This window comes from Pagrus pagrus, assembly GCF_965226575.1.
Source record: "Pagrus pagrus genome assembly, chromosome: 6".
In the NCBI taxonomy this organism is placed as follows: domain Eukaryota; kingdom Metazoa; phylum Chordata; class Actinopteri; order Spariformes; family Sparidae; genus Pagrus; species Pagrus pagrus.
In genome coordinates this window covers 17,242,989-17,263,382 of record NC_140190.1, presented here as the reverse complement: position 1 = coordinate 17,263,382, position 20,394 = coordinate 17,242,989, and the positions used below count along the sequence as shown (strand labels likewise).

At 39.3% G+C, this 20,394-nt stretch overlaps 1 protein-coding gene across 5 annotated transcripts in view; it reads right to left on the bottom strand.

Moving 5' to 3' along the window:
* pex5la (peroxisomal biogenesis factor 5-like a) overlaps positions 1-20,394 on the bottom strand; it is a 102,823-nt gene that overhangs the window by 46,364 nt on the left and 36,065 nt on the right. For 4 of the 5 annotated variants that reach the window (XM_084356144.1, XM_084356146.1, XM_084356145.1 and 1 more), the window contains exon 2: positions 13,178-13,282. The exons of the other annotated variant lie outside the window; for it this stretch is intronic. In XM_084356144.1, coding sequence (XP_084212270.1) covers positions 13,178-13,282 — 105 coding nt within the window. The remainder of the gene's footprint in view (positions 1-13,177; positions 13,283-20,394) is intronic. 5 annotated transcript variants of the gene reach the window in all.

The window sequence follows — 20,394 nt, the reverse complement described above, 5'->3', positions numbered from 1 at the left end:
GAGTCAGATGCAGCTTTTCTGACGGCAAAACACAGCTGACGTTTGGTCATTGGTTGCTGGAGAATCATTTTAATCACACAATCACACTGCTGTTTTTGTATGCACACACAAAAATCAGTCTAAGGTGGCAAATTGATGATTGTTTTTTACACACACTGTAATTACCTCATTACAGTAAAACCTGTCTTTGCACAGAGCTAATTTGTAATGAGATGTCTCCCAAACCGACACCCAAATCTTCAAGCATTTGAACTGACGGCACACTGAAAGGACAGGCTCTGTAGTGAGAGAGAATACAGATTTTCCTCTGTGTGTTTATGTGATTGAATTTTATTGTTGAGCCATTGGAAATCAATTTCAGTCGAAGCTTCAGTCACATTGGGTGTTAAGACCCTGCTCACACACATTGTGTTTTTACTTTCTGGCTCATTGGAGCTTTTCTTAGCTTGAGGTTGGGCGTAGCTCTGCTGAAATTGAGGTCACCGAAATAGATAAACCAAGAGAATGACAAGGGCAACTCTGCCACGGTAAGAGGCGGCCAAACCAGAATTCCTCACGGCGAAGTTTTTCATGTGATTTGGCAAAAAGCAACAAGGACAGGAAACAGCAAACACTTTATTGTCATTAACCTTGTGCTTACTACAGCCAAGCAGCATCCCTCATTAAATGTGTAGAGTATGGCCAGAATTTGAAGGTAGCTCCAAAAACAAAGAGGAACCGACAACTGCTGCTCTTTGTTAGCTATCCTTGGCTGTAGCTAGTTAATTATCTCATGGCTCAGTTAGGAGCCAGCGGCAATAGAGTGTGTCTGTTGATAACGTTAGCTCATCTTTTTTTATTTTAAGTTAAGCTGAAATTCGAGCCATATCTTACAAATTGCTCCTTCAGTATAAACAAGAATATAAACAATCAATGTTTCCTGAATGAGACTTTAGTACCACCGTATCTTTCAAGCTGGCCGGACATTGGAGAGCAATTTTAATCTGATTGTGTTTGACAAGGTTTAATTCGTGACTGTAAGTGGATATTGGGAAGTGAAATCTGGTGTGACTGCACCTTCAGCAGAGGTCTGATCAGAAATGAAATATACAGGAAAACAACTACTGTAGTCACCATTCCGACTAGCTGGGCTGAGAGAAACCCGATGGATGAGTCCCAGAAAATAATTGCTTAACCATTATTGCCTATCTCACCTTCCAAACCATGAAAATGCTAATCACCTTGCCTGTGATGCACCAATTTGTGGGTCTGCCAGTGCAGCTGCAGAATAGGTTACATCCAAATTGCTACCCTGAAGCCTCGATACTCCAGGTGCAGCTGGCAGCAATTTGCCAACCAATGCTTCATGATTTGGAGGTGAAAACCAGTTTTGCAAGCCACCACCACCACTGTTGTCAGCCTGTGCAGCGTGTCTATAATGCTGGCAGCAGGGGAACATGACATTTGCTATTGTTGCTCTACAGGCCGTGCTTGCAAGCAGAATTTTAATGAAGGTGCTGAAAGTTTAATTACCAGGCAAGAATGGACTGCACACAACCCTCCATATGCTTGGTATGAAAGATGCTGAGTAGATAAATGGCATGTACTGTATGTGCCCTTACAATTATACATGTATAGTATACCCATCTTCTATTATTACAGTGGCATTATAGTAGCTATTTAACAATGAAATGAAGGAGTATAAAAGTAGAAACCCTCTCTTTGAATATTTCATGTTTTAAATACTTTCTGGACTATGCATGAAAATCAGCTCAGCTGAGGTTTTTCTGTTATTTAGCGTACCCTCATTTATAGAACTGGGGTGGACAAAATAACAGAAACAACATTCAGAAGCTCAACAAACCATAGCGTCTAAAATAAAAAGTTCAATGAACACCTCTCTCAAACAGCTTTATTTTTCATGTTTCATTGCAGGGCTGTGGTAATACCCTGCAATCATTTTAGCCAGGTGTACCAAATGGCCACTGGATGGATATGTTACTTTAGTTAAGAAGAAGACATGTAGAACATGCTATTGTTAAGTTACTTACTGTATGTTTGAGGTTAGACACCAGAGAGGTCTGACTTTGTGCTGAATCAGTGTTTTCAAATCCTGTTTGTTGGGACCCCACGCCCTGCGTGTTTTAGATGTTTCCCTGCCCCAGCACACCTGATTCCAATGATCAGCTCATCATCAAGCTCTGCTGAAGTCTGACATAGACCCTTTCATTTGAATCTGGAATCAGCTACAGACAATTCTATGACTAATGCATGGAGATGTGACTGCTCCTCACACAAGCTTCCTGGATAATGCTATTTTGTCAGCAAAACATTGTAAGAAGCCGTTTTCCTCTCTCTTTTCCATCATTATATTATCAATGTCCGTTTTTGTCTTTCTAAATATAACGTTAACAATATAACATCCATATCACCACTTTACAAACTCGAATACTCCAATATCATAACCCATACATTACAACTAACTAACAACTAACACATAGTTTCATGTGCCAATGATGCTACACTTATACTAACACTTATAAACGTGGGTGTCTGTGTCATTGTTTCCAAAAATCTCAAGTTTCTGCCCATTCAGAGGTAAACACTGATGATGGAGTTTGTGAATATCATCACCCTGGAAGGAGTTTTCCAAAAGGTCAGTTTTCAACAAATTAAAACACTGTGTAAGTGTTTATGAAAGAAAAGGCTTAGTTTTAATGTACGTATGGGCCGAAAACTACTTGGTTATGTTCAGGAAAAGATCATTATAATCAAAGATAATTTATGTTATGTAATCAAGGTAAGCAAAATATGTATTTTTTTAAATTATTATTTTTTTTTTACATATTTTAAAATTATTCATAGTTTTGGTTTCACACAAAGCAGGAACAACGATCTCAGGTAAAAGTCCTGTTGTTCGTACCAGCCAACCACTGCAGCCTTTTCCATATGTAGACTTTGTTGCTCTTTATACTACATCACCTGACTTCCTCCTTTGCTCCCGGCTCTCTACATCCACTAGAGGGAGTCGCCAAACGATAATGGTAAATATAGGTCGTAAAATGCTGCCTGGACGAATGACTAAAACAGCTGTTTTTCTGGTAAGCATTGGCTGCAAAAAAAAGAAAAAGAAAAAAAAAGAAAAGAAAATTAGAAAATAAAATACATTAAAGGACAAAAAATGAATATAATGCACAATGAGGTGGATATTATGAATTTTGCTACATGCATACAGAAATGTCTGACGTCAAATAAAGTGATGGGTAAAATGAAAGAAATGTTGAAGATGATAACAACCAGTTTAGAATAAGGTTCAATATTTTCTTCTCATAAGAAAGGAACGCAAACTCTTGCAGCAGAAACGAAAACTTGTAAAAAGTACATAAATAATATCCGAAGGAAGGAAGGGGTCATTACTGTGTGCAGTGGGAGTTTGCGCTGTGCTGCAAGAATGCTGACCCAGCACAGGTAATTAGAGTTTGTTCAGTTCTGGTGTCAGAATAAAGCTTCGGTACAAGGGAAGTCTCACAGTGTGAAGTAACCTGATTTCAACCTCTGCTGCTGCCAGCCCATGCATTTCCCCCCAATTTTGGACTACAGCAACAAATCATAGGATGAGAATACACAGGGGGAGACTTGTTTTAAAGGTCGAATTTATTCAGTGATTTACATTATGTTTAGGAAAAGTCTAATTGAGTCTGAGTGAAGACTGAGCCACAGTTGATTCAGTTACAGCTGTTAGTGTTGTGAAAGACGTAGATGCCTCATTTTATCTTCAAAACGTCACAAAACTTGAATAATAACCACTCAACTGTTGGCCTTTAATGGAAGAAATTAATCATCTCAAGTGTCTCTTGCTGCTTTAATTAGATGATTTTTAACCATATTCAGCTGAAGCCTTACCTGATTAAAATGCCACCTTAACATAGCTGGGAATTTTAAAACTGACTGACTCAAGCCTGGCAGGGAGAGAAGCTTTGTTCGTCTCTCAGAGAAAACAAAAACACCAGCATGCTTTTATTATTTACCACATCAAAACACTTTTTCCCTTTTTAGCCTGTTTGTTGTTGGTGAGAGGGAATATGGTGGTCTAGCTCACTGTGTGGGCACTTTGTATGTTGTTGAGAAAATTGGCTTGTTTTTTTTGTTTTTTTTTACAAAGTAACCTTTTAGAATATTTTAACCATCATCTCTCACAGTGTAGAACTGGTTCACTCACACATGCAAACATTTTAACAACTGATGCTGTGTGCCGGCATTTGACCCCAAATTCTTACCCAAATCATTGGCTTTCAGTAATCAACTATCTTTCTCCAGAATTGCCTTCCCTACCTTTAATTGTTTAAGTCAATTATAAAGCAAAAGTTTGAAATATTATCTGTTTTGAGCTTCTTCGATATGACAGTTTGCTGTCCTTCTCTGTTTTATATCATTGTAAAATGAATATCTTCTGTAGGCCAGACAAAACAAGTAGTTTAAGGATGTCACTCAGGCTCTGGGTCATTATGATGGGCATTGTTTTAAACCTGATTTTTGATCAAAGTCACCAGGATGTAATGTTAGCAGTTAAGGTTTCTGCAAACCACAGATACATCCAAGGTTGACATTTGTACCAAACGTGGCATACCACGTTCACACTATATGACAGTTACATCAGGAGGGATGGTGGCGGCGATATTACAGCCAACAAGGCTGACAAACGGCCAACTGCAGTTCAAGTCACACCACTGGATATTTTTAAGGACACCTGGGGACATCGACAGCCATTTCTGTGGCAATAAAAACATCTATTTTCCACCTGTGATCGTGGCCAAAACAGGTATTTTATGCTGAACCATGATGTTCTCCTAACACTAACCAAGTGGTTAGCACAGCATTGTGACAAGAGAGAAATAGAAAATTAAACCTAAACAAATGTAAAGTTGCAACATAAAGAAATGCTGATTCTGAACTTATCTGTGGTTTTGCAGAAACTTACTTAACTATCTACTCTGGCGATTGGGTTGATTTAAAAAGTATAGCTAAACTCCTCCTATATCATATATCTTTAAATGTATCATCCACTTTTGTCATTTAGGTTTCTTTTTTTAAACATGAATTATAAATCAGTAATTGCTGGTAATTAAATGATTTATCAGTTTTATATTAATTTCAATCCCAGTTTGATTTTTTTTTTTAAGATCACACAAACGATGTTAAGCTTCTGTCACATTAAATCAGCTCTTGCTTCAGTGCAGTATTGATATTGTACAGTATAGATCATAATAAAAATACAAGAGTTCCTTCCATATGAAAGTCACCACTGAAACTGTTGTAGCTACATCTAAACAGCCTCTCAGCTGACCGATCCATGCTCCATAAATGCAAGCTGTGCTGTATAAATATAGTGTAGTCTTTAAACACCCAGTGGAGGCCTGGAACCAGAGGCCTGGAGGGGGAGAATCTCTTAACAATGTAAATGGCATTCATAAATGCACATGCTTGCAGTGGCTGGGTGAATGATAACCAGAGAAACATCTGTCAGTGAATAACAATTTTTGTGATGTCTGCAGAGCATCTATTGGGGACAAGCAGGAGTTACTGTCTGCTTTAAATAGAGGTGCACTGATAAATCCTCTGTAGTCTGTGTGAAAACTCCCCTAACGATAGATGACCTTGGATTTCTCCACTCTGTGTTTTATCGACCAATAAAAATGTTCTCTGGACGCAGGCTGAAGTCTTCCCTGCAGAGTCACTGTTTTTGATGTTGTGACTGATTGACTGAAGGTCAGCGCTGTCAAAGGAGCAGCAGGCTGGATATTTTACCATAATCTTCAAGTGATACATTCAATTCATTAAAGTGTCTTGAGGGTTTTTAGAGAATAATGAGAGATGTTGACAGAGAGCTCTGCTGAGTCATGTTGTCTACTGAAAGTCAGCAGTGTAGCTCAGAAAATATGACATGGAGTTAAGTTGTTAAACAAGAACATTATTTGTGATAAACTGCAACCAGCTTGGCCCTTAATTGACTCAGTAAGGAGGATTATAAAATACTGCTTTACTGAGTGATGCATTCTGATCGGATTGTCAGCCCAGTACTTTGGTTCTGAACGAAATAGGTCAACAACTATTGGATAATTTGCAGTGAAATGTTGGCCATCCCCCGACTTTTCCTCTAATGCCAGGTTGGCATGTGTGTTGTTTATTGAAATGTATCCATAGTTGTTAGATGGGACACCATGAAATTTGGTTTAAGCGCATGGCACACCAGTAAAACATTCTCAAACAACAGCAATCATTCAAATGTTGGCAGTTGTCTGAGAACATCTTTTTAGAAAGTCTTTCAAGACCAACTGAATATTGATCATATTCACACCGCGGCCATTTTTCTCTGACATCATACTCAGGGTAGGAAGCTCAAATGTCATACTGTTGTGTTCCAAGTTGCAATTGTAATTATTCACTGCCTCCTGATTAATAGCGACTAAAAAGACCATGGACTGTGAAAATCTGGAGGAACATTGGGCCGTATTTCAAGGTAAAACAACATATTAGACAACCCATTAATTTTAGCTTCTGTTAGACAACAACTCACATTAGCATTCATCGCAGCACTCAAGCCTCCCAACCTGAGTGAAAATGGCTGCTGTGTGAATACGGTCTATTTCACACTTGTCAGTAAAAAAAAATATTTATAGTCCTTTTGATGTGACATTTGTTGGGGTCTGTACCAAACAAACAAGGCACCTTAAATCTGGAGAACACAATTTGTAGTCCAGGACATCTCTGGAGCACTACAGTACTCATAAAGCTGTTTGTCACACATTTAACCTTTATAAGAACTTCAGCAACCTGAAATTTCAATACTGCATTAGGCCACGTTGCAATTTCAATATTATTTTTGATCAGTTGTGTAACCCTAATCAGGTTAATCAGCCCTAACCATTTTTGGTTTTTGCTCTTCTTGGAAAGCTTGTCAGTTATCTTGTATCATCTGCTCTGCTCTCTGTGTGTAGAGTGGCTCAGCCCCACCCTCCATACTTCACACAGAACAGAGGAGAGGTGAGAAACTTCCATGATCATAAATGACAGCAAAACGCAGTCGACTCTCACACTGAGCTGAAATTAAACAAATTCACATAAATAGGTAAGTAAAAGAAATAAAATATGTTGTTTCTTTACACTGCCCCAAGGCAATGGTAGATGAACCACTGTGTAGGGATATTGGATATGTCTGTGTTGTTGGCAGTCTCATAATGGAGGAAACTGTGCTAACTGCACTGCAGACAACATGATTGTTGTAGATGTTCTTCAAAGCACTTCCTGTGATTGCCACTGGGGCCAATTTTAAATAATGGCTTTGAGATGATGAGACCTCTGCATTTTCCTCTTCTAATCATCCAGAAAATGGGGACAGATGATCTGCCGCATTCATCTAGGGAGATGCGTCAGGCACTTTGGTAGCAGGCTGCATGCAAACGCCAATGATATGTTTACTCTTAACCCAGGAGAGCAGCTTTCTGAACTGCATGCCCATTACTCTCACTATGAGGAAGTTACCGTTTTCCCTTACTGCCTTTTTTCCTCCTTTACTTCCGTTGTGTTATACCTATTTGCTCCTCTCCTATGCATAGCACTTTGGCACGTTGTTTACAAGTGCTTTAAGGAGTAATCTAGAAAATTATGTAATGGAAATCTTCAGCTAATTGTGCCACTTGGGCTTGACTCCAAGAGATCTCTTAGATGTTGCTGTTAAGGGAGCTGTGTACCAGTTAGACTCGTCAGAGCTTTGAAGGCGGGGAGGTTTGGGTGAGGACAGGAGGAGGTGGAGAGGATGGAAAACACTACATAAAGGGGAAGGTGTATTAAAAATATCAAAGCAGAAAACTTACAGCAGTTATTAGACCAACCTAGAGGTCATGTCAGGGATGGCTATGGAGAAAATAATTACAGCCAACATCTTTCAGTATGTGTGGGTCCAGTGTAGAGCTGCGATCAGTTATTATATCACATTTAACCCTTCAGCATCTGCATTCTTTAATGCTAAATCGTGCTTTTTAGATTGTTATATATCTTGTAAATCCTGTTGTTAACTCATTACTGTTGTGTGGAAGCTGTTATCGTGGGTGGCAGTGAACTGTTCCATGTACTCCCACGGGCCACCATACTGGAGTTCAGCTAGTTGACTCATCATAATGGTTTTACATGATTCGTCCTTAGGCTGCAAGATTGGAAATTAAAGTGTAGTTAGGACATGATGTTCTTCTATCTATTTTTAAAGGATAAGACTGACATTATTCACTATGATCTAATATTTTTCAAACACCATGAAAAGACAAAACCAACTAAGCAATAGTTCTCTCATCTCTTACTAATTCCTTCTGAAGATGCAAGTCTTTAAAAACAGGTCACAAATATCTTTCTTCTTTTTTTTTTTTAAAGAAAGGCTCATTTAGTAGTTTTGCGAAAACCTCACTCAAACAAGAGTAAATAGTGCATGTGTTGGGTACTTTCTTTTAGCTGTGGATTAATACACATGTGGCATTTTTGTAAGTACTTATGGGGCAAGAACAATGGGGTATTGAGTCAAAAGAAACTACTGTGCCCATGTTTATTCTAATGAAAAAGTAGTATAAGCCTTTTCATGGGATTTGATGACAATAAGAGAATTTCACCAGCCTTATCCTTCAAGTAAATCAATTTTACATGCAGTAGGCCAAATACATTCCTTTAGTTCCCAATAAAGTGTGGTTTCAATCTCACACCTAACCTGTTTGGTTCAGTTGAAACGGACCCAAGTGCATTTTCCTGGTTAATGCAAACTGTTTGGATGAAAGCTGTCAATCAGCTGACCAGTCAACCGGACCAAGACCGTTTGGAAAGGTGGGTCTCGGGTCACCTTCAGAGTGCACTGTGGTGTGGTTTGTTTCTGTTGTAAAGGCAAGCAGACCAACCACAGGATTTTAAATATAGTTATGTAAATATAGCACAATTTAAAAAGCTATATTGCTAATAAATCTATCTGCTGATTGTGAACTGCTCAGGAAGCAATCTTATAATTGATCTGTAGCCTATAAGTGCATGTCAGCGCAGGTATTTTCCCTGATTAATAGGTCAAAAGCTATTAAAACTGCTGTGCTGTGTCCTACTTCAAGCACTTTGTCAGTTCATTAAAGTCCATTATAAACGGTGTGATCCCACATGGATAAACCCTGAATCATGACTGTAGTATGAACCCATTAGTCATTAATCATAACATGCAGCCTGTCTGCACTCTAAAAATGCTAATAATCAGTTATTTCTCCTGAAGCTATTTGTGACACCAAAGAATATAAATACACAACAAAAATCATTAAAATGCTACCTAAACTGCTTAATTTAACAATTGCCCAAACCGTTGAATTGACAAGTTACCTGTCTTCATTGTTACTCCTCTTGAAAGTCAGTATGAACAGGAACCGAACCAGGACTAAAATGCAGCGATGTCCAATTTTTATTCCCCTTGGCCTGGACCAAATGAACCCTGAGTGATTAGCAGCACATTCTCTCTTTGGATTGATGGATACTGGTGCTGCAAATTAAGGGTCATATTCAAGTGCTGTTTTATCTTTCCATGAGAAGTCCCCCTCCTCCTCCTCCTCAGTGGCACTAAGCAATTACAACTGTTAAACTAATAATTGTGGGTTTTCACCTTGTTGCCATGGACAGATAGTGAGATATCGATATTTTTTCATATACTTTGAAGCTTCTCTCATCTTCTCAGAGAAACGAGACCCCTGAGTCTGTGAAGCCTGTTGGGACATTGCATGTGATATTGGGCTTTACCAACAAACATGACTTGACAAGACATGTGGCGTAAGGAGCCACAGCCTGTCACTTAGCCTCTGTCACTTGCTAAGTGACATCAAGCTGGGACATGATGCCCCTCAAACTGCAGCCTCAGCCACTGGAGAGCACAGCAATCATGACTTGGGTCGTGTCACAAAGATCCACTTGACACTACAGTTGTTTCAATGTTGTGTGTATTTCACCCCAAAAAAAGGAGTTTTGGCAAGCAAGTTGTGACCTGTGGACTTGAAAGTCTTGTGTGATTAAAATAAAAACAAACAACCTTATCTTGTTGTTTTCTGGTGCTTACTTTACTCTGTCTGGCATAAAATATTTAAAAGCTGCTCTTAGCAGAACAATGCTGACTTGCAACAGCTGCTTACTCCAGTGTCTGTGCTTCCATATGAGAGAGCTAGTGTAGTGTCTACAACAAGCCAGTCTGAGCAGTGATCGGTTTCAAGATTTTGGGTTTTGGAGGCATCCATAGTTTGTTTCTGCCTTGTTCTGTATGGTTAATTGTCACATTTTCAGGTATGTTTAAATGCCCACTCCAGTGTATTTGTGTATTTGACGATGTTGATGATGATATTTTTGGACAGATCTCGTGCTCAAAGTTACAAAATTTAAGCTGTTGCTAAAATAGAACAATGATGTATGACTATAGTAAAATCTGGGAGCGTTATCCTCCAATCTTGGTGATATTGGTTAAAAGAGCAGCGTGGCTCCTTTAAAAAGAGGGCAGTGCGTGGTGTGTGTGGCGCTGAGCGTGGGAGAGAGAGGGAGACAGTGGCTGCTCTCAGAGCAGGCGGGTGTTATCGACCGAAGCAGAGGGAAAAGTCTATCAGCGAAGTTGTCTAGGGGCAGTAAATGTACAGGACAGGTTACATTTCGCCCATGAATAAAGTCTGTAGCTCCTCAATACCCAAGAATATCACTATCCCTGCTAATTTCCATGCTATTCAACCCCAGTCTGTACTGATATTAACATTACTATACAGTAAATGTGTTGGTATGTTTTTGAGGGCCTAGCCATGATACCAGAAGAGGTATCCAGTATCGTTTTTTATACTAGTATTGTATTGAAGTTAAATTTTTGTATCATGACAACCTTAAAACGTTTCAAAAAGGTTGAATGATGGAGATATGAGTGTTAGATTTCTGCACAGAGCCCAAAAGACACTAAAAGGACAACCACTCCAGCCTCAGTCTGTTCACCCCGCTACAGTACCACCAGACTACAGAGCAGCTTCTCTCCCCAGGCTGTGAGACTCCTGAACTCATCATCAACACTCCGTTGTTTGTTGTTTGTTGTTTGTTTTTCTTTTCATTCTGTTATGTAGCCTAAACGTTCTAAACTCAGTTTCATTTTAAAATGCTGGCGTTGTAAATTGACAATAAATGAACCTTAACCTTTAAATGGGCTGTGCTTTGTTACTGCAATAGCCAACAAAAAAAAAAAGCATAATCTACAGGAAAAACACTGACTTTAATACCAAATGTCACAGTTAGGGCCTGCCATCTCAAATCTATTTATACATCTGTGTATATATTTCCTTTGATCATGTTGGTAGTTTAATTCCAGTATGGCTGGACTGTTGGCCTGTGTTTTCTGGTGAGATGTCAGTGATCGTTGGAGCTATTGTCAAAATCAAAATCAGTAGAAGAAGGTTGAAAAACATCCATAATAATCAATTAGTTAATAATTTGTTAGATGTGATATTTGACAGCCGTAGTCATGGTAATATCTACAGGATATAAATGTAAAACACGCCTCATAAAACAATGGAATGTTCAGTGGCATTCTTGCTTCATTAGGTCTGTTACTTGGCTAATAAATGGCAGAGAAAGTCTTGACTTTGTTGAGCATTTAATTTCTGCATGAGCAGGTCCTCATGTGTTTATTTTGCTTGATAAATGGAAATGTGGAACTCATTACTGTAATTTCATGGGAAAATGCCTTGCCGACACTCGCTGAAAACCTCTGTGACCCTGGTAATGGTCCAACTGCTACAGTGCTGTAAGATCAGGTACAGTTTACTAAAGTGGACATGTTTACTACATGTACGCAATTATGTTTCTCTCAAGAGATCCTCTCACTCTGTTCACCGAAGGATAAAAGTATTGACATTTGCAGGCAGTTAAATGTTATAAATAGGGAATTATCGACCTATTGTCTCCATAATATTGAGTTTGGTGAAACTGCTGCATCTTAAGGGAAAACAATCTGTTCAATAGATGCACAGGAGGAAAAGGCATTAGCTGTAAGTCCAATACAGTGAACAGTTCTACTGACATACAGTAGAACATACGCCGAGGAATTAAAAAATAAAGTTAGAGGGAAGTTTGTCTTAACTGACTTTTTCTGACAGTTTTATAAAGTAATTCATATTATTACTTATTACAACAAAATAAACTATATATAGATATATATATTTTTTAAATTTTTTTTACAAATATACAAGTCTTATCTTGTTAGTGTGAAGTCAGCAGTTTCCGTCTGTCAGCAAATATGCCGAGGCACAATTAAATCTCTTCCACTCGAGCGGAAGCATTATCTTGGTTGTGTGACAGCTTATCAGACCAGACATTGTATTAGACCGTCAAACAAGTATAAAGCAGCATGCTACAGGTTATTAAAACACAGACACATATACAAGAGGACACACACAGCAGCGAACGCACACACATACTGTACAAAAGCAATCAAGCACAGAGCGAGAAAACTCATATTGGCATCTGGAGCATCGGCTCCATCCAGCTATAATAACACTTAAAAAAAAGCAAAAGAGAAGTGAAAAGCTCAGCAGCGGGTAAACAGTAATTTGCTGCAGTATTTTGTACACAGAGAGCTCAATCAATAGCTCAATGCCATGCTGTGTGGCATAGCATTTTGGAAATGCAGTCATACGTTGTTTGTGCGGAAGATTAGCTGCTTATGAGGTGTAAAAAGTTCATGAGGAGGTTTTTCTGACCTGATTAGGAGTGGGGGAGGAAATTTGTGTGACCCTGTGGTTAATCCCACCCTTATGTACTGTATGCACAATAACTCTTTCAGAGGCTAATTTAAAAAGATGAAAAGTAACATGTAATTGCAGCAATTTGAGGCTGTCTCTATAGATCGTATGATCATTATACACAGTTTGTGTAAATGTAGTGATGTAGTAGGAGGGTTTTATACCCCATAGAGCAGCTGGAAATGATTTGTTGTTGTTTCTATGTTAGACACAACAGTCATAAGGCTTTAGTGATGAGTTAGTAGACAGTGGAGGTCAGTTATAGGACACTCAAAGCTTTGCTATTGTTCAGTATGACCAACACAGGAGGACGTTCCACTTGGAGGCAGGGGGGGAGGGAAGCTGAGGGGAGGGGGTTCTGAAATGGTTCTGCCCACCTTGGTAGTCACTGTGAGGAGGGGCTTCCCTTCTGATGACGCCTTACTTGGTATCTCCTTCAGGACCATGGCAACAGTCTTATCTGCAGCCCTAGAGTCTTTCCCCTACAACAGTGAGATCAACAATGACTTGTGTCAGGACATTTGGACAACTCAGTGCTTTTTGCCCCCGTCCAGGGCATCTTACAGAACAGACTTTACTTTATGATGATGGGGCTGTCTACGGTAACACAACATCGACTGAAGACATTTCCACAAGACTATGGCAATGAAAAGAGGGTCACTGCACAATGTGGAGGGTTGACTGTGGACAGTGATGAGCATGGTTGTCCACAGCAATATTTATCCAGTACTTATGAAGACAGAATATCATACAGAGCTCATTACACAGACCATGTTATTCACTAAGAATCATGTACAGTGTATGGCGAGTGAACGTTCATGTCTACTGGGCAGATGATAATAATGTACATCCTGTTGTGATGGCTGTAAAGCTACATGAGGCATGTTGGAATAACGAGATTAGAGGTAATCTAAAAGTCCTTCAGTACTGAGAAGTAAAGCTGTATCATGTGTAAACTGCAGACATTTCTCGTGTTGTCAGGCTCAGCTGATCTGTGAAGCTTTTCACAGAACTTGTGAAAGAATAGAAGAGGAAAAAAAGCTAACGTTGGTAACTTTTGCTACACGTTTTTTTAGATCTCTAGCTTGTGCGTCGCAAACATAACTCAACATCTTAATGTCACACTCCTGTCCCATATGGACATTGGCAGTATTGCTACCTCTGATGGCTCCTCAGAGGCAGAACAACAGTGCCGCGCCTTCTGCTGAGGAGTAATAAAGGCACTTGCGTGCCTCGAACAGACTGTGTAAAAGGGGCTTCTGCTGATTCGTAACAACATTTTTTAAAAGTGGATCCCTGTCCTGTTTGCTTACTTGCACTTGCATTCTAGCATGTGAGTGAGGCCATACGTATTCCTGATCCACAGGTGGTGTTAACTAGTAAGGAAATAGAGTAATGCTTCAACAAAGGCAGGGAAGAAGACTGCCAGCAAGTTAACATGAATGTAAAGCAATGGCAGTTTTGCAAAGGCTAATGTGTGCTCCACAAGTTTAGCACAACATTTCATATACCAGTGACCAAACCTGCTAAAATGTAATTGTTAGGGGAAGTAGTGACATATGAATGGTTTGTGGCACACATTGCAGCTACACTTTGGGCTTTCAGCCTTGCTGGTTGAATCTTGCAGCTCTAATTAAAGTTTCATTTGAATCATACTGTTACAGTTAACATTCTCACTTGTAATATAATATAATATAATATAATATAATATAATAAACTTAATTTCTGTAAAAAATAGCTGCCAATCAATCTTCTATTTTTATTCATTTTCACTTTCTTGTAAAATACATTTTTAAATCAATGTTGGCCATCGATTGTAACTGACTTTAACAAACACAAAGAGAAGCAAGAACAAGTCATATTAATTATTAAGTTGCACTTTCTGCTCAGTTATCCTCATACTGTTGTTCGGTGTTCATACAAGCAAACAAACAAGAACAAACCAAATAGTCAGTTGCTTTATTGATACATCACAAGAAGTGATAAGATCACAGTCTAAGCTTGGATCCAGTCTGTAATGTGACTCTTCACTGTACCCAAACGTACCCTCCAAGCATGTACACATCAGCTGTCCCACTCTCCATCTACCACCCACATCGCCTCATGAAGGAAGAAAACTGTGCAGCGCTCTTAAGATCATTGCTAAGTCGACATTACATAACAGTAAAAATTGATTACATAATGGGTCAAATTGATTCTGCCGGGGCATTGTCATCCTTTTCACCTTGAGTTTATGGCAGAGACCTGACAGCAGAAACCACTGGCTTTCACCTCAGACATTCACTCACTTCACAATCATTTTAAGGCACACAGATGTTGCAGAATTAGAATTGTCACACACATCATGGTATCCTCCTGATACTAAATTTGCTGACCAGAGAGAAGATCCTGCCGTTCATCATATTCAGTGAATCTGCCTGTTCAGACTTAGCATGAAACTCATGCTGGAGGCCTTTAAGCTGGATCTTATTAGGGCTTTTAACATTTCCACGCGCCAGAAAAATGAATTAGGCCATTTCCTTCACTGATTTCCTCAACTGATCATGTCACAAAATGCATGTGCCAGGCCCTGAGGGAGACTTCCTTTGAAAGCCTAATGCTCCTAATAAAGTCCCAAAAGCCACCTGCGCCCACTCTCTACTCTCACTCAGTATAAATGAGCAACACCCGTCTCCAAGACAATGCCAGGAGCAAAGCAGCGTTAACACAGCCAGAGATGATTCAGAAAAGCTCTTAACATTTGTTTTCAGTTGTTTTTCTTTCTCTGAATGGAAGATGACACAGTTTGAAAAGTGCTAAATGCTCCTTCTGTGCCGTATGTGCAGGTATCATGCGAGCCAACAGTGTCGAGGATATCTTCCACCAGGCACGCAGGCAGCTTGTGTTAGTTTACAGTCTTGGCTGGCCTGCTGTGTTGTTTTGTGTCAACTTTTGCTTAAGTGGCTCTTATTTTTCGAGGACTAAATAAAGATACGTTTGGCAGAAAACTGCTGTAGATAGCCACCGAGAAACTTGATAGCCTTAGTCTTTTTTTTTACAACTTTGTTTTCCTGACCGACACAGCTGTTTGAAACCTTGACAAGAAGATAATTATGCACTGAAAATAAGGAGAATAGAGGCTCCTTTTCAGGAGCCTCTATTCTCTATTCTGCCAAAGATAGAAATATGTATTATTGTTTTCTATAAGAACATCTGATTTCAGTGTCTAGATGAATGAAACAACTGTGACACATTTTCATTAAATTGTTTTCCTCCCTCACCCAGCAGCCTCTGACTAAGGATCCTGTCACTGTGGGGCTGTTTTGGAAAATAGAATAAATAAAAAAAACAAATTATCCACAGTAGATGAGATTGACCACAGCATTATGCAAACAGTTTAATCAAATCATTAGGTGCTGCCGGTGGCAGAGGACATAAATGCTTCTGTTTATCTCAAGGCTCAGAAAATTCATTTACATACTCCCAGCCGCCACAGCACGTTCATCACTCCCAACTAATGCATTTGCTGGGAAACTGTTGTTTTACGCAGGCACTGTCGTCTGGAGGATTCACAATCTTTATGAGTTTCAGAGGACAGTTAAAACCAGAGAATTTAGTTGTCGTGACATAAGTCTGGAGAGAGTTTGAGCCACATCTGTTCGTGGGAAAAGCATCATTTGAAGTTGAAAATCAAGATTCTTTATGGAGTGGAGTCAAAAGACGGCAACTTTGCTTTCATGCTTCTGACTCAACAGAACCTTAAAACCTTAAAACTTAAAAAAAAATCATTTTCATGGTACCATGAATGGTGTCTCTGTATAGGCCACTCCGCCCTCCCATCACTTGTTTCTGCACTATGTAGCTTCAGTGAGAGGGTAGGATCACAGAGTTACATACATGTTTACTTCAACATGCAAGTTTTCAACACATTACATAGTTATGATGCCATGAGTTTTGTTTGTAGTTTGCACCTACATTAGGCCTGACAAATTGTTACGGACCTTCGTATTTATGACACTGGTGTTGCACTGTGGGGGGCGCCAAATTGCACAAAATGCCAATTTCTACATAATGCTGCTTGAAGTCTTTAATATATATTTTTTATACTATCCTGTCATTCACTCCTCTCACACATGCTCACTTATAATTACCTGCAGTCATTATCTGGGGCTGTCAGTCACATCAACCACAGTTATCCAAAAGCACAACGACACACCTTAACTGTCAGCCTATCATCTCGCTGCTGTATTTTTAAATATGATTCACCATCAGCAAGTCTTCGCAGATTCACCAGCTTCACCAGCTTCATCAGCCCACCAGTCTCAGCAGAATCGTCAGCCACCACCTCTACCAGTGTGCTTGGGGCAGACACCCTTCAATCACAAAAATTATATCATCTGCTGTAATAAACTTTACACTTACAAATAAAAAGATACCTCTAAAATCCAATTACCAACTCTTTGTTTTATGAGTGAACTGTGTGAGACCATTTGAGACCAAATCTGACGACCTGTGATACCCCCACCAAACAGTTTACACATGATGAATGTCAGCTAGTGCTTTCCACAATTAGGTGTAACCTAAGTTTTTGTGTAACCTCATATTACACCCCACTGTGGCACTTGCACTGTTAATATTTTTTCTTATGTATATTATTAATATCAGCATCTGTCAACAGTATTAATAAACTGAACAGGCGTAAAAATCTCTCCTGCGCTGCAATGCATGCAAACAAACGAGGCTCTGAGTAATGAGGTGTAAAATTACATTTTTAATACCGACTCACTATATTGTACAATCTTTTGTGGCATTCACAAGACAGTAATGAAATAATCTATATTGAATTTAACGTGTCATTGCTTCAACACAAAGAAATCAAGTGTGTCACCAAACACTTTGGACTTGAACTACTGTTTTCAGGAGATTTTTAGAGGTTGGAGGATCAAGTCTGGACACAGGATACATATCAGGAGCTAAAGTGAGGGGGTTATTACACAGTAAAGGGTGAACACAGGTTCCTTTTCCTGTATCGTGGCTTATTATAGTGACCACTGAACACACCCCATAATCTACTCTTCTCAGAAGACGAATCCCCTCTCCATTAATTCTCCATTAAATTTTCATTGTATCGATCTTAAACACAGCGTGCCAAGTAAAGAAAATAAGTAATGTAAAGGTTAGGGTTGTCTGAACAAGAACAAGTTTGTCAGGACTGTCTGCTTTGATGTTTCCAAAAAAGGAAAACTGAAGAAAAAAATCATTATTTTAAGTTGTCCTGTCAATGTCTGTAAAATAAAAGTAGTGGTTCGAGTGGATTGAGGTTTTTGTGGGAGTAAAAAGCACTTATTTAATGAATGTTGGACTCCACACTAGCCTCATTCTTCATAGTTGATGTAAAAGATGAATTTCATGAAGGATTACTTACTGCTCAAAGTCAGGCCACCTTTCTGTTGATCCGTTTTATGATGTTAAACTGGTGACCTTTAAGTCCTGCATTATACAACAGGAGATACTTCCCTACAAGATCTATTTTAGAGCCAGCAGGAGATAATAGCCTTCGATACAGTACAAAACTCTGGTTCCAGCCAGGTAAAAAAAAGTGTGACAAAAAGATATATCTGATAAAAAAACAGATTTTTGTTTCTATTGTCTCACATACATTATCAGAAGTCAGGTATGAATGTTGAATAAGGAGAACACATCAATTCCCCTGCTGTAATGCATGGTCAGAAGCTGGAGGACAATCTGCTCTCCAGGTTGGCCACATGCTACTGTATCAGCTGGCTGTGATGATGTCTTTTTTGACCTCTTGCGTGACTCACTCGTGGCTTCAGAGAGATACCACAAACAATAACTGGGATGTCTTTCCGCAGATGGAAAATGTATCACAGTCAGGGATGAGCACAGACTACAGTGAGCTGATATGCAATGGTTAATTATGACTAGACGTCCTAATATACCACACTTAAGCCAATAAATTATTTCAAATGTAATAACAATAACTTATTTCAAACAAAAGAAGAGACACTAGAAGGGTCCTTCACAATAACAGTTCAGTTCCCCTCACCTGCAAAACCCACACTTTTTGCAGTGTGTACACAGACACGCTACAAGTGTTGTTCTTGTCTGTCTCTGGACACAGACACACTTTGATAGGCAGGACGGAAAGAAAAAAATGTGTGAATTCCTGATGCCGCTTTTGATTTCGATATTTGAAATGGAATGCTCATTTTGATCGATTTTTTATTTGAAATTTGAAGCCGTGACAACCCTAATAATCACTGAAAAGGGGCACAAGCGCAATCAGATGTGCAAAAGCAGCCCAGTTGCGGCTCAAACTAGAAATTGAAGTGGAGGGGCGGCTTTAAACTGCCGTTGACTCTCACCCTCTCTCTGCTCTGGTCCACTCCACAGACACGCCACGTCCTGGTTGTGGTGATATTGTCCTCAGTCTACCCTTTGCTTTTTTTTGCATTTGTCAACATCTGCACACACATTCTTCATCCATGCACATCATACACAACTGATTTAATAAAACATTCTTTCAACGTTAACGATGGTGTTTTCTCCCTATTTGTTGTGACCTCCTCAGCATGAGTCATGACAAAGCTGTTATTTTAAAGCAAAAAAGTTATATAATGTTGCTTAATTAAAAAAAAATATGAATTTAATGATAATGTAACATTTGACAGCACTGTCTTTAAACAGAAATTATAAATACAATTTTTGCACTCGGACAAAATATATGTGCTTGCTGTTACAGTGTTAGTTTAGAGCGGAGGGTCTCCAGGTGGAAGAGATCGCAGGATAAATCTGAGATGATTAACAAGGTTGGAAAAGACATTTCTGCTACACAGACTTTTCTCCAATCTGTGCCTTTTTTTTGTACATTACTCTCTCTGGTCGGTCACAACTGGTCATACATATGCAAGCAGACAGTGCTGTGTTTTACGCTGTTACAAGCCAAAAAAGTTCAGAAACAAACTGGTTAAGAGCAACTTTATATAAAAAACAAGTAACAGAATTACAGTGTGCCACCAGATCTACAACCTCAGCTGTGCCACTCTGTTCACTGTGAGGGACGCAGGTTTGTTTTTAGCAACAAACAGGCAGATAATTGTGTTTCTGCTGGCTTTGCTGGTCAGAAATAACAGTGATATCACTCACAAACACACGTGCACTTATATGGAAACTTATGCAGAATTATGCAGTCAGACACATTTAATCATAGTGGACACACACACACACACACACACACACACACACACACACACACACACACACACACACACACACACACACACACTGTGGGGGACTCAGTCTGGTGCTGAGGCTCAGTGTGTTATAGGATTCCTTAACACTCCAGATATTAAAGCCAATAACCGACTCCCAATAGTGGTAATATTCCGGATAAGCTAGGCTAATACCTATAAATGTTACCGAGGGTCTTCAATTTTATTGCTGCCATTTCAACTGAAGTGGCTCATGAGAAGGTTTTCTATCAGTGTGACATTTCCTGCCACTGTTTATTGGCTTCCACACACTTTATGGGGATTGCTTCTTATAATGAATGGATGGCAGCACACATAATGCGTCACAGAAAACTGCAACCTGA